Below are 15,703 nucleotides of genomic sequence, written 5' to 3' on the forward strand. Positions count from 1 at the left end.
CTCCCCTTACAAGTAAGCTTTAAATGAGATGTTTTTAGATATTGCTGACATATTAAAATGCTCTGTAATGCAGCCTTGTATAACATAAACCATCTGATTCACTGTGAGTGTCTGCTCTAAATGATAAGACACACTTTCAACACGGGCCTTCCAGCCAAAGGTGCATGTTGTCCATATACACACCAAGGTGCCTGTAGGAGCAGAGCTGATTGGTTCATCATTTATGACCTCTAATACCCTCTGACCCATGTCACGACCAACTCCTCATTTTGTGAAATGGTTGAATGAGATTGTTAGTTTGGCACCACATTCTGGTCTCTATTTTAGCAGAATATGCAAAAGTACTTGTGTCTGTGTGCAGTAGGCTGAGGTAGAAGTGTGGCCAAAACCCAAACACTTTTGTGTACACGCATCCCATACAAAGCTATATACATCTCTGTGAACAAAAACCTCAGCAAAAATCTGCTTAAAATGCTTCCTAAAACTAGCCCCTTCTTAATTTTGAAAAGGTAGTCTCAGTAAAGGCTGAGTTTACAAGCTGTACTGTAACCATGCTGATTGATATCAGGATCATCTTCTGAATATAATAATTAATGATAGGCCTACCATAAATTGTTACTAATAATACAGTGTGATTTAAATCAAATTAAGTCCCATACATAAATATCCTTATGTTTTTTTTCCCCTTTAGTCTTTGCTATTAACATTCATCAACTGCAAATTTAGAAAATTGCGTTTTTAAATAACTTTGCATGGAAAATAAAATGAAAAATGCTTCTCTTTGTAAGTACAGTGCCTTGCGAAAGTATTCGGCCCCCTTGAACTTTTCGACCTTTTGCCACATTTCAGGCCTCAAACATAAAGATATAAAACTGTAATTTTTTGTGAAGAATCAACAACAAGTGGGACACAATCATGAAGTGGAACGAAATTTATTGGATATTTCAAACCTTTTAAACAAATAAAAAACTGAAATATTGGGCGTGCAAAATTATTCAGCCCCCTTAAGTTAATACTTTGTAGCGCCACCTTTTGCTGCGATTACAGCTGTAAAATTCGCTGGGGTATGTCTCTATCAGTTTTGCACACGAGAGACTGACATTTTTGCCCATTCCTCCTTGCAAAACAGCTCGAGCTCAGTGAGGTTGGATGGAGGCGTTTGTGAACAGCAGTTTTCAGTTCTTTCCACAGATTCTGGTGGATTCAGGTCTGGACTTTGACTTGGCCATTCTAACACCTGGATATGTTTATTTGTGAACCATTCCATTGTGGATTTTGCTTTATGTTTTGGATCATTGTCTTGTTGGAAGACAAATCTCCGTCCCAGTCTCAGGTCTTTTGCAGACTCCATCAGGTTTTCTTCCAGAATGGTCCTGTATTTGGCTCCATCCATCTTCCCATCAATTTTAACCATCTTCCCTGTCCCTGCTGAAGAAAAGCAGGCCCAAACCATGATGCTGCCACCACCATGTTTGACAGTGGGGATGGTGTGTTGAGGGTGATGAGCTGTGTTGCTTTTCCGCCAAACATAACGTTTTGCATTGTTGCCAAAAGTTCGATTTTGGTTTCATCTGACCACAGCACCTTCTTCCACATGTTTGGTGTGTCTCCCAGGTGGCTTTTGGCAAACTTTAAACGACACTTTTTATGGATATCTTTAAGAAATGGCTTTCTTCTTGCCACTCTTCCATAAAGGCCAGATTTGTGCAGTATACGACTGATTGTTGTCCTATGGACAGAGTCTCCCACCTCAGCTGTAGATCTCTGCAGTTCATCCAGAGTGATCATGGGCCTCTTGGCTGCATCTCTGATCAGTCTTCTCATTGTATGAGCTGAAAGTTTAGAGGGACGGCCGGGTCTTCAGATTTGTAGTGGTCTGATACTCCTTCCATTTCAATATTATCGGCTTGCACAGTGCTCCTTGGGATGTTTAAAGCTTGGGAAATCTTTTTGTATCCAAATCCGCTTTAAACTTCTCCACAACAGTATCTCGGACCTGCCTGGTGTGTTCCTTGTTCTTCATGATGCTCTCTGCGCTTTAACGGACCTCTGAGACTATCACAGAGCAGGTGCATTTATACGGAGACTTGATTACACACAGCTGGATTCTATTTATCATCATTAGTCATTTAGGTCAACATTGGATCATTCAGAGATCCTCACTGAACTTCTGGAGAGAGTTTGCTGCACTGAAAGTAAAGGGGCTGAATAATTTTGCACGCCCACTTTTTCAGTTTTTTATTTGTTAAAAAAGTTTGAAATAGCCAATGAATTTCGTTCCACTTCATAATTGGGACCCACTTGTTGTTGATTCTTCACAAAAAATTACAGTTTTATATCTTTATGTTTGAGGCCTGAAATGTGGCAAAAGGTCGAAACGTTCAAGGGGGCCGAATACTTTCGCAAGGCACTGTAGTTTTATTTTTAGTTTTTCACAACATAGCCTACAAGTCAAAACAAATGCCCATTAGTCAAACAAGCCATTAGGCTGTAGTTCTAAACACTCAACTGTAGTTTGTTTATATAGGCCTAGTATTTTTCTGCGACAAGGCAAATCAAAGTGCTTAGCATAAAACACAATTTTTTCATTATTGGTATTCTTATTGTATAAATTCTCACGTACAACGTGCAGCAATTTGTTTTATTTTTTTACGTGCAGCAATCTTTTCTATCCGCTGAGTGGTAATTACTACGTCACTTCAGCAGTCTTCAGCTGATGTCATTTAGCAACAGAAGGTGCTACACACATAAAAAAGCTCTGGACCTCAGCTATCATGTAGATATGGTCACCAAAGTTTACCCACTGTAAGCACTGTCAAATATGGTAAAAAAAAGCTATTTTCACCTATTTAACGATTCGATTTTTAAAATCTGATGACACCAGTGTGTTCCCCATCCCAAAAAAACCCAGGGTGTATCCAAAATTATACACTGCCAACTTCTACATATGAGAAATATACCAATAAATTTAAAAACTACAACTCCCACTATAGCCGCGGCCCATAATCTGTTACAAAGCTTGAGCACTTGTAGTTCTTCCGGGGTGGGTGGGAGGACGTGTTCGGCTTCGTTCCATTTCAGATTGATGCCGCCCGCCGGCCGGCTGAGCAAACAGTACATGAGACAAATACATGAAACTGTATTTTATTATTATTGTTATGTTTATTGTTTAACTCCTCAAATACAACGTTAGACAAAAACATCAATATTACGAATATTATGTATTTGTATCTTTTCTACCCGCCGAGCGGTAATTACGACGTCACTTCCGGAGTCTTCAGCTGATTTTTTTAAACGGTGCATAACTTACTGGAACAAAACTGAGCAACACGTTGTTACTGGTGACCAAACTACTGATTATATATATTATATTTATTACATGGCTTGCTTGAATGCTAATGTAGAATACGGTCTTTTATTTTCTTGATAACAGACCGTTGCTAAGTATAACACAACGTTGCCATGCATAGCATAGCGTTGCCATGGACGCAGTTCTGTTCCCTCCGGAGGAGAGCTATAAATCGATCCGCTGAAAGAAGATTGGCGTCGGGGTCCTGATCACCCCGTCGTTGTTGTAATCGCTATAACAACGCTCTACATGATCCCTAACGTAGCTACATTGAAGTGATACAGGCGTTAAAGACCCGCTGATCGCTGTCTGATTCTGTGAATGAATGCCCGCATTGCATCGTGGGACATCGGCTTTGAATGCGCCCAGCTCGCTCATATCGTAACCTACTGTTCTGTCTTATTTACTGTAATATTTACCGGTAATAAGACCGTATAATATAAACTGTGATAATATCTGGTGAATAAATGTTGATTAAAACAGCGGTTATTGGGCTAAAAATACCAATAATATCAAAGCTGTATCCAGCTTCTCTGCTGCAGCCCGACTGGCAGAAAGTTTCGTGCTGTGATTACGTAAGATGCTTCTCATTGAAATACATTAGTATAAAAAACGTGACACCCAACACGTAAATCTTCAAAATAACGTGAGGGTATCACGTTCTAATAGATTTAATTTCGTAATGCCATCACGAACTGACGTGAGACTGGGTTGAATATTCCATCCATCCATCCATCCATCTTCGTCCGCTTATCCGGTGTCGGGTCGCGGGGGGAGCAGCTCCAGCAGGGGACCCCAAACTTCCCTTTCCCGAGCAACATTAACCAGCTCCGACTGGGGGATCCCGAGGCGTTCCCAGGCCAGGTTGGAGATATAATCCCTCCACCTAGTCCTGGGTCTTCCCCGAGGCCTCCTCCCAGCTGGACGTGCCTGGAACACCTCCCTAGGGAGCCGCGCCAGGGGCATCCTCACCAGATGCCCGAACCACCTCAACTGGCTCCTTTGCGGCGCAGGAGCAGTGGCTCTACTCCGAGCTCCTCACGGATGACTGAGCTTCTCACCCTATCTCTAAGGGAGACGCCAGCCACCCTCCTGAGGAAACCCATTTCGCCCGCTTGCACCCTGGATCTCGTTCTTTCGGTCATGACCCAGCCTTCATGACCATAGGTGAGGGTAAGGAACGAAAACTGACCGGTAGATCGAGAGCTTTGCCTTCTGGCTCAGCTCTCTTTTCGTCACAACGGTGCGATAGATGGAATGTAATACCGCCCCACTCGCCGATTCTCCGACCAATCTCCGCTCCATTGTCCCTACTCACCAACAAAACCCCAAGGTACTTGAACTCCTTCACTTGGGGTAAGGACTCATTCCCTACCTGGAGAAGGCATTCCATCGGTTTCCTGCTGAGAACCATGGCCTCCGATTTAGAGGTGCTGATCCTCATCCCAACCGCTTCACACTGCGGCTGCGAACCGATCCAGTGAGTGCTGAAGGTCGCAGGCCGATGATGTCATCAGGACCACATCATCTGCAAAAGCAGCGATGAGATCCCCAGCCCACCGAACCGCAACCCCTCCCCCCGACTACGCCTCGATATCCTGTCCATAAATATTACAAACAGGATTGGTGACAAAGCGCAGCCCTGGCGGAGGCCAACCCTCACCTGAAACGAGTCCGACTTACTGCCGAGGACCCGGACACAGCTCTCACTTTGGTCGTACAGAGATTGGATGGCCCTGAGTAGAGACCCCCTCACCCCATACTCCCGCAGCACCTCCCACAGTATCTCCCGGGGGACCCGGTCATACGCCTTCTCCAAATCCACAAAACACATGTAGACCGGTTGGGCATACTCCCAGGCCCCCTCCAGGATCCTTGCGAGAGTGAAGAGCTGGTCCGTTGTTCCACGACCAGGACGGAATCCGCATTGTTCCTCCTCAACCTGAGGTTCGAGGTTGAATATTCATACAACGTAACTGGTAATAACCAATTATTAAAAATATGTATTAAAAATTTAAATATGCATTTTTGACCTTGATTTTCTCCATAATTCTCCAGTAAATATGGACATATGGGGCATCATTGGAAACATTATAATCTATAGTATATGAATCAGGTGAGAAATTCAACGGACAACCATATTTGGCCGTTAGGGGGCAGTGCAAATTCAGCATCTGTTGCAATAGCGACGTCAAAATATGTCAAAATATGTATTTTTGAACTCGATTTTCTCCATACCTCTACCGTAAATATGGACATATGGGGCATCATTGGAAACATTATAATCTATAGTATATGAATCAGGTGAAAAATTCAACGGACAAGCATATTTGGCCGTTAGGGGGCAGTGCAAAGTCAGCATCTGTTGCAATAGCAACGTCAAAATATGTATTTTTGAACTCGATTTTCTCCGTAATTCTACAGTAAATATGGACATATGGGACATCATTGGAAACATTATAATCTATAGTATATGAATCAAGTGAGAAATTCAACGGACAACCATATTTGGCCGTTAGGGGACAGTGCAAAGTCAGCATCTGTTGCAATAGCGACGTCAAAATATGTAAAAATATGTATTTTTGAACTCGATTTTCTCCGTAATTCTACAGTAAATATGGACATATGGGGCATCATTGGAAACCTGATGATCGATAGTATGTGAATCAGGTGAGAAAGTCAACGGACAAGCATATTTGGCAGTTAGGGGGCAGTGCAAAGTCAGCATCTGTTGTTATGTAGGCTATATGTACAATTTTGAGATAAACACTGCCACCCAATGGCTGAAACAGGCATTTTTTAAGGTGGAATCGAAACTTAAAGAGAACCGGAGCTAATGTGGAGCCAAGTTCAGCGTCGTATAAATTGTACTGTTTTGTTGCTAAACACGTTTTTAAACAAACATTAGAGACATGATAGACTGTTAATATTAATATTTACAGTATATGATTAGCTAGAGCTGGATAGAAAATAAAATATAACTACAAAAGAAAAAAGTAAACTCCAACCTTTAGCTAGTTTTATGCTAACGTTATGTTAACGTTAACTTTGCTAACAACTTGCTAGCTAGCGTTAACATAAAGTTAGCTAAGTTATCACTTTAACAAGTAGCTTAAAATACTTACAAACATACGGATTACTTAGCTAGCTAAACTTACTTAGTTTTATCTTAGACGGAAGAAGTAACGACCCCATTCATCTCTCATACCGTTTTAATTTAACGTAAAGACCGTGAGCTCCATCAGTTGGTTTCTTACTTTCTTCCGTTACTGTCAGTTAATCACGTTCGGCTGTTACTTTCAAAATAAAACGCAGCCGCCCGTACAGGAAGTAACACAATTACAAATACAACCGTTCTAATAAAATATCCATGAATACAACTAGTTTCACCAGGTTTGCACACATCGTTGTCAAATCAAACGATGAATGTGGGTCATTTTACAGTTTGATCGGGAACTAGTGCTCTGCCATGATGTTTACACAGAGATCAATACTTATTTCATATAGAGACCTGTGGGACGGGCTGGGATGTTACTCAAACAGTCCTAAATCTTGAATAGAGTGGATTAGGTGAGATACTAAAGTTATGCAACAACACTGGAGGCATTAATATAATCATCATCCACAGTTATTTTCTTATAATCAGTCTTTGGACATTGATAAGTGAAAACAAAGGGACAGGCCTGTACACAGACATAATATATTATGTCTATGCCTGTACAGTCAGTGTGGTAACTTGTTCTCAATCTACCTTTTAAAACACTCTTCTGTTCTTCTTCTTTACACTTACCTGTATGGCACAATGACAGCTTATTATCCCTCGGTGAGGTTTAGTGGGGTTCTCTCTGTGTTAGGAAGTCGATGTTTTTAAAAAATATAACCTTACAGCCTCGTGCACAACGACTTCCTGGTGTGTCTTACTTTCACTTTTGCTGCATAACGAGATTCAAGCATTCAGAAGATGGCGCTATTGGCCCAGAAAATACAAACAGAGATAAAAATCCAGCCTCACAACAGGACTACAATATAAAACAGAAGATATCCTGCAGTTATAATTGATTTTAGGGCTCAACTCATTCAATCAATGTGTTCAGCTGTTTTTATCATCTGTTTTTTTTCTTTCTCTTTCTGCATGAATTTACAGTTCAATAAATACTGGTAAACCCAGCCCGATCTGCCGGCGATTTGATTTCGCCCTGCAGCTCAATCTTTCTCTGCACTTTTATATCATACATTTTGCCTAAAATCGTTCAATTTAAAGATATTGATTGTAATGTAGTAAAAGTATAATATTCCTCTCTGAGTGAGTTCCAGCTGCTGGTATCTAGTGTAATGGAACTATAAGCAGAGCTGCAGACACAAATAGACATTAAAACATGTTTACAGTTCTCTACCTTTATTATTTTAATTTTAATGTTTTATCATATACACTAACTCACTTTATTTGTTTTAAGAATTCCTTCAGTAAAATAATCTATACCTTTAATTTTCTATTCATTATTCTATGCACTTTCTTTTGCTTTTAATCGATTAATTTAGAGATATTGGATCTAATTTAGTAGTAAATTATAATACTACCCTCTGAAATGTAGTGAACGACAAAATGTGTGAATAGTTCATAAAATGAAACGTTAAAAACCCTTCAGCTGCTGGTGTCTGGTGTAATGGCGCCCTCTGGTGGAGATCAGCAGGAACTACAAGCAGAAGGTTTTTCCTCTATTTTTTTATTTTTATTTATTTTGTCTAAAATCGATGATTTCGAAGATATTAAATCTAATATAGTAGTTAAAGTATAATATACATCTCTGAAATGTTGTGAAGGGCAAAATGTGGCAAAAAATGGCAAAATCTTTATTAAACAAATGAAGTCGGAATAAACTGTAAACATGTTCTAATGTGTGTATTTGTGTACATCAGTATTGTAGTTCTTGATAATGTCCACCAGAGGGCGCCATTAAACCCTTTATTTAAAGGGCACTAAGACACCAGCTTCTAGCGTTTTAACCTTATGATTTTATGAATTGTTAAAACATTTTGCCCTTAAAACATCTCAGTGAGGAATAATATTCTTTTACTACTACATTAGATCAAATTTCTTTAAATTAATCGATTACAGGGTAAGAAAATTTAATTAAAGTGCAAAGAATAATTAATAAAAAAATGATTAAAAAAAGGGATAGATCATGTATATAATAAAGTCTTGAAATTTAAATTAATTAAACAAATGAGGTGGGTTAGTGTATAAGATAAATACATTTAAATTAAAACAATAAAATTAGTGTCTGTAGTTGTGCTTGTAGTTCCTGCTGATCTCCACCAGAGGGCGCTATTACACCAGACACCAGCAGCTGACAGCTGGAACTCACTCACTGAACTTTCAAAGATTTTTAACGTTTTATTTGGTAAATTATTTAAACATTTTGCCCTTAACAACATCTCAAAAGGGGAATGTTAAACTTGTATTACTTTACTAGATTTAATATCTTGAAATTGATCGATTTTGGGCAAAATAAATAATAAAATTAGATGAAAAAACTGGAAAATGTGTCTGCAGCTCTGCTTGTAGTTCCTGCTGATCTCCACCAGAGGGCGCCATTAAAACAGACACCAGCAGCTGACAGCTGGAAGTCTTTATTTTATGAATTATTCACAAATGTTGTCGTTTACTACATCTCAGAGATGGATATTAGACTTTTACTACTACATTAGATTCGGTATCTTTAAATTGATCGATTTTAGGCAAAATAAATAATAAAATTAGATGAAAAAACTGGAAAACGTGTCTGCAGTTCTGCTTGTAGTTCCTGCTGATCTCCACCAGAGGGCGCCATTATACCAGACACCAGCAGCTGACAGCTGGAACTCACTCACTGAACTTTTAAAGGTTTTTAATGTTTTATTTTTTGAATTATTTAAAGTTTTTGCCGTTAACATTTCAGAGAGTAATATTATACTTTTACTACTTAATTAGATTCAACATCTTTAAATTGATCAATTATATCGATATATTAACATAATTAAACTGTCATCAGCAGGAACTACAAGCAGAGCTGCAGACATCTTTCCAGTTTTTTTCCTCTAATTTTATTATTTATTTTGCCTATAATCGATCAATTTAAAGATATTAAACATAATGTAGTAGTAAAAGTATAACATTCCTCTCTGAGATGTAGGGAAGGACTAAATGTAATAATTTATAACATAAAATGTTAAAATTATGTAACGTTTTTTCAATGAACAGTCCAATAGAAAATGAATATCAGTCAGTTGAGATGGTCTGTGGTGGGATCTGTGGAATAATATCCAGAGTTACTAGCTGTTGAGTTCATCTCCAGTTTTATTAGTGAGATGTATAAAGTTATTGAAGTGAACTGAAGCTTTAAGACATTAAGATGGAGCTCATGAAAACAAAAGCAGCTCAGATTAACATGTAACAATGAGACTAAGAACACAAACACCAGCAGAGCTTTTAAATCACATGTGTCAAACTCAAGGCCCGCGGGCCAAATCCGGCCCCTCGCACATTCTGATCCGGCCCGCATATCAATTTAGGGTCAAAATATATTTTGGCCCACCTAGTTGTGCGCCAAACCAAAAACATGGGAAACTGTTTTTCAATTTGCAATTACTCGACACTCAAAGCAGAATTTGGCAAATTTGTCGACTTTGAGACTCAGAAGTTCCCCCAGAAGCAGCAGAGAGTTTAATATTCAGGCTGTGAAAGAGCTTGCTGTGAGTCAGCTGGGTGGTAGCATACTTAGAAAATGTCATCATTGTTTTGCTCCATTTGCTAAATTCTAGGACGGCTTTGGAACTTTTTTGCTGACTTTTTCAGAGCTTTATGAGGACCAAACTGTAAGCGAGAAGACTATATGGGACATGCAATAATTGAGTTAAAGATATTTAACTTTTTCGATGAAATAAAAGCATGTCTATAAACTCTACATGTCTGGCCCTTGGTGTGATTCTCTTTTTCCAGTGTGGCCCTCTGGGAAATTGAGTTTGACACCCCTGGTTTTGATGGTTTATTTTATTTCCCCCAAAATAAAGACCAGGGGTGTTCCCCTTACAGTAAGCTGAGCTGTGTTAAACTCTCCACCTGCTGGTTTCAGTGGTCCAACAGAACCATCAGGGCTTTAAACTGCTTTGGAAATGTTTGTCTTTACAGAAGTTGGCCTCAAATCATCCTACTCTTGTATTACCCATGAGTCAGCAGTGCTGAGGGGGCTGCTGCTGCAGGACATCTCGGCAGGCTGATCCCTGAAGGGTTCAGCAGCATTTCATTCACACTTTACCATCTCCGCCCTCCAAGGTCCTGGTCCTAAAACTGTGGAGGAACTAAAGTGTGCTCCTCCATGTTCCCAGAGGAACCGGTCCTAAACACAGCTCCGTACATTTGCTTACAGGTCAGATGTGGACAAGAAGAGTAAAGACACATGTTATTTAAGTTCAAACTCAGTTTTTATCTCTTTAAACGTTTCATTCTCAACAGATACAGACTTCTAAATGTGCCATAAATCAGATTATTTCCAAACACAACTTTCATAAAGACCTTTGAACTTTGTTACTGAAATACTTCAAATATAAACCAGTAGGTTATAAAAGATGAATACTCTCTAACATGATTGTAATAACTGTAAATCAAACACATGTCAAAATACAGCATTACATTTAATGTTAAAGATGTTTGGTTGGTCTGTAAATGTGAGAGAAGTGAACGTTACGAAAAGAAAAAGCAAGAACAAAACAATAAAATAACAATAGGAAAACAGTGAGAATGAAATGAAATAAAAGAAACTGTAGAACCAAGAGGACTTCATGCTTCTGTACAAGCTTATTATTTAGTTATTTGTAGCATTTAAACATTTAGATTAAGGAGGCCGCCGCATATATGCAAATCCTAAAAAAAGAGAGATTTGGATATTTCTTCCAATCATTTTGGGAATAAAGTCTCAATATTTTGAGAAAAACAAGAAGAAGCCATAATATCAATATGACATATTATCTTAGGAAAATTATAACTTTATCCTAAAAACAGGATGTCTGTTCTTGTAAATTTAATATTAAATATTACAAATTTACAAATATTTCATGTAATTCTCAAAAAGACTTTTAAATTTCCAATTTCTTTCTCAAAATATTGGAACTTCATAATTAAAATCCCATATTTGTTTTTAATTAATTCTATTTTTTTCCTCTAAAATAAATTGAACAATTAACCAACAAAAATATTAAGTCAATGTGCACTGACGGCTAATCTACCCAATCCAAAACAACTTTTTTCTCTTAATACTACGAGTTAAATCATGATATCTTATTTTTAAATGTTTCTTTTCCACATAACCTTCTTCTTGAAATCAAGGACCAACGTGGCCCTCCGGGGGCCGAGATGAGAGCTGAACGTGAAACTGTTTTCACAGTTTTTTCTCAGCAAACAGCTTCTTCCAGGCGGGCATGATGTGTTCATAAATCCTCTCTATCTGTAACACACAAACACTAACATCAGTATTATATATATATGACGGCACGTGGTGGTCGCACACTCACACAGAGGTTACAGACTGGAGATCCCTGTTCTCCACAGACACGCTGAGGCTTCAGCAGCTTCATTATTCATTCATCGATATTTCAATTGAATTAAACGATTAGAAAACAACATATTTACTTTCTTAAGAAGATGACAGCGATAATTTATCCTAATCATAACTTTTATTACACTATTAAAGAGCATTTTAAGAGGCTTTTGTTGACAATAACTAAATAATTGTAACTTCAAACTGTTCGCAGCATGGAAAGATAAACAGGCTTTGATGAGACTAATTGTAGCTCATTTCACTGTTGGTCCCTCCTTAAAGCAGAGATGGATATAAGACATAATAGAGAGATATTTACTTCTATCGATATATTTACTATATCTGTTCAATTCACTATTCGTTCCCCTTTAAATCAAACCTCTGATGAGTTTTTTATGTTGCTGCTGTAGACTGAAAGTACGTTCTTCATGTTCATTTTTCCGACTCTTTGCTTGCCGCTCGGTTTGCAGCATGAAAGCAAACGCTGTTACATGCCGTACATCAGAGAGCTTGCTGCTGACCCATTAAAAACATGCAACATGTTTGGAGAAAAATCAAAGTTAACTGAATGATTTGGCTCATAAAAGTGTTAAACTCTAAATGTGCCTACCTGACTTACCCCCTGGTGGAAACATCTTTACACACACACACACACATCAGATGTGACAACTGGAGTTATTCTATTAAAGATTGTTGTCCATATTTCACGGTGAAACACCCTAAACTGTGTCTTGTAGCTCAGACCAGGTAGTAGACGTTATGAGTAAATTAATAAAAGCCTATAAAAGAGAGAAGGAGAGTGAGAACACTAAAACATCGTCGGGCGTCCACTGACCTGTTCAGACTTCTTGACTCCGTATCTGAAGAGCGTCGCCTGGTGCTCGCTGTTGTGAAACAGGATGTCAAAGGTCACCTCGCGCCCCATCAGGTCGTCGATGGCCGGCTTCACCACGTTGTGGAAGTCTCTGGCCGGGAAGGAGTCGTCCAACATGTTGTTGACCTGCCAAATACACAAAAGCTTTGTCATTATTATTGTCTGTTACGGTGATTCGTGATATATTAGATTATTATGTTTTCTATGAGAGCTACCTTGTATTTCTTCCCCAGCAGCTCCACTGGATCCAGTTTGACCTCCGACCTCAGAGCTCGGCCAAAGAGCGGCAGCTTGGAGTCTGAATCTGACAAACAAACACATTACAAGGGTTTTAGAAATCTGGTATTTTAATAATAAAAAGTCTGGGAAGAGTCTAACATGTTTGAAATTAACCAAACCACCCTGAGTGGGATCAGGTGTGGAGAACAAGACTAAAATGTCCATCTGCATATCAGCGCGTATTTTCTAGAAATTAGTGTCTCTGTATCAGGAAACAAACTAGATTAGAGCAGGTTGCTGCATTACTATAAAGAAAATAAACCTGAGTGGAAAAGATATTAACAAAAATATGAAATATTTTACTGTAATGGCAGATTTTGTCACTTTGTTAAAGGAAATTAGACTTACAAATTAGAAAGATGTATTGCTTTGAAGGCTCATATCTGATCAACAATACAATCATTATTATAAACCATGATCATTACTTCCTTCCTGTCACAATTTACACAATAAAAACCTGCATCTTTACAAAAGTTTCCTGTTTCTCCCAGAGGATGCTATATCTTTATTTTACAAATCAAAACCCTTCCAACAAACATTCATATCTAAAATCTCATTATTAAACAGGGGCGATTCCAGCATTTTTTAGTCCCTGATTGTTAAGTAAATTCACTTCATTGTTGAGTCTTATTTTCTTCACAACAGAAAAATACTTTACACACATTTATTACGCATGAGACAGGTACATAAGAGAGGGATGAGTAGGTCAAAAGTTGCAGAAGAAACTCTGTCCAACTTGCAAAGATACATTTCATTACAACAAGGTTTTAGCTGGATAAAGGTCGATTAGGGAGTTTGGAGGTTAGACCGTGTTGGAGGTTCTCTGCAAACTTTTGACTCTTATTTTATTAAGTCAAGAAATGGAGCCCTGCATTGAGATCAAACTTAATTTGTTTTCCAATATACTGAATTACCAGGAAATAAGTTCCATTGTCTTGATTATAGAGCAGCATCCTGCCTTATTTCCACATTATCTTTATTGACAATATCAATAAACAGGATTGTCATGGTTAGAAAACCTGGGTAAACATCGTCTCCTTCTCCTGACCTATTATAACATTAATAAATACACGAGTCAAGAGAAATATACATCAAAACAAAGAAGAAACTTTTAAAAAGAACATATATATACTTCAGGACACAGATGTGATGTGTGTTTTAAAGGAAATAAGACTCTAATACAAAGAAGTACAGCAGGGAAACACCGACCTCGACATGTCAGGTGAGCAACGTAGGGAACTCCGTCTCTCTCTCCGTAGTACACCGCGAAATGAGAGAAGTATTTGTTCCTGGGATACTCCACGATGTCCCCCGGGAACAACTGGGGGTGGGAATGTTTCTGCAGAGAAACATCTGGTCAACTACAGCTCAGACTGATGTAAAACCTTTTGATGATAGTCTCTGATTAAAGGAGATCTGACATACTGGATGTTTTCCCACCAGGGGGAACCAGGCTGCTGAAACCTCTAAAATATCAAGTTCACGACCTCAATGTCAATATTTGATGTTTTTTTTATTTATTTAACCACAAGAAAAACAGAAGTCAGCTGAGCCGGAAGCCACCAAATGAGAAGCATTTTCATAAACTCCATCTGTGTTATGCATTATATCATTATATATATATATGTTTAAAATCTATAACTGTCATGATTTCTGTCATACTGAAGTGAATATCTGTGAAGAGTACAAGAGAATCCCAACAGTGTGATGTAAAAGCTCTTAAATGTCTTTGATTTTAGTGAAATTTAACTGATTTTGTGAGATACGAGTATGTTAAGGCAACAGTCCCAATATTTGGTGTTAAACGAGTGCATTTCAGTACATTTGTGACTTGGAAAGCTACACCCTGGGTTTAATTTCAAACTGTGAAAGCCTTGAGAGGGCACAGGAAGTTTCTTTTAAATGTCTCCTTCGAGTTCAGCACCCAAAGATTTTATAATTTACACATACTGTATTTAGACTTCATAATGTGAACTTCTGCACAAAACTACTCATAAAGCTGTTCAGCTCTTTCATTTTAAAACCGATACAATTTACAGTTTCTTAGAGCATTTTTTTATTCTATATTTATGTTTCTTGACTTTTGCAGTCATTGATTTTATTTTTTTATCAACACCAAAGCAAATTCCTTGTATGTGAAAACCTACTTAGCAATAAACCAGATTCTGAAATCTTGTTTCTGAGCATTAAAATGAATAAAGTCTTTATAACTACAAAGTGGTACAAAAACATGGACATTTAAAATTCAAAGAAAGATTTCTGCACTAATGTTGGTGACAAAAATGCAGACTAACATTCAAATAAAAGATGAAATAACTTAAAAACTGTAAGCTGTACTCACCAGGCCCATGGGTTTAGGTATTTACGGTTGCCTTCTTTAGTCCCTTCTGAAATTAAATCCACAACACACACACACACACACACACACACACACAGGAACCCCATCTGCTTTACATACAGGCCATACTGATAACAGTCTGTCACAGTCACAGTAGACTGACCTCGCTCCGATCTCTATTAATCACACCTACACATCATTTGTTTGTGGTATATGTGTCATATTGTATCTTAGCTTCACTTCAGGTGTCTTTTTGTGGGTTTGGGTGATTTTTGGGGGGCATTTCTGCG

At 38.3% G+C, this 15,703-nt stretch overlaps 2 protein-coding genes across 8 annotated transcripts in view; both read right to left on the reverse strand.

Moving 5' to 3' along the window:
- Window positions 1-7,270, reverse strand: part of LOC120554188 — a 48,199-nt gene extending 40,929 nt beyond the window's left edge. For 6 of the 7 annotated variants that reach the window (XM_039792905.1, XM_039792907.1, XM_039792904.1 and 3 more), the window contains exon 1: window positions 7,140-7,270. The gene's annotated coding sequence lies outside the window, so the exon portion shown is untranslated. Of the gene's footprint in view, window positions 1-6,507; window positions 6,618-7,139 lie in introns of those variants that run through there. The other variant, XM_039792902.1, reaches the window with a different exon arrangement.
- A 3,521-nt stretch (window positions 7,271-10,791) lies between these two features.
- plaat1l (phospholipase A and acyltransferase 1-like) lies at window positions 10,792-15,505 on the reverse strand. The gene is made up of 5 exons (XM_039792913.1): window positions 15,417-15,505; window positions 14,285-14,414; window positions 13,012-13,100; window positions 12,758-12,922; window positions 10,792-11,829 (listed from the first exon to the last, which is right to left on the reverse strand). The coding sequence occupies exons 1-5, from the start codon at window positions 15,423-15,425 to the stop codon at window positions 11,764-11,766; spliced, it is 459 nt and encodes a 152-aa protein (XP_039648847.1). The 5' UTR covers window positions 15,426-15,505; the 3' UTR covers window positions 10,792-11,763.
- Window positions 15,506-15,703: the final 198 nt, after the last annotated feature.

Source organism: Perca fluviatilis, chromosome 24 (genome assembly GCF_010015445.1).
Source record: "Perca fluviatilis chromosome 24, GENO_Pfluv_1.0, whole genome shotgun sequence".
In the NCBI taxonomy this organism is placed as follows: domain Eukaryota; kingdom Metazoa; phylum Chordata; class Actinopteri; order Perciformes; family Percidae; genus Perca; species Perca fluviatilis.

Coding starts and splice junctions, on each gene's coding strand:
- plaat1l (XM_039792913.1), bottom strand. Junction 13,101..14,284: donor TGCTCACCTGACATGTCGAG/GTCGGTGTTTCC, acceptor TTTGTTTGTCAG/ATTCAGACTCCAAGCTGCCG. Junction 11,830..12,757: donor GAGTCAAGAAGTCTGAACAG/GTCAGTGGACGC, acceptor TGTGTGTTACAG/ATAGAGAGGATTTATGAACA.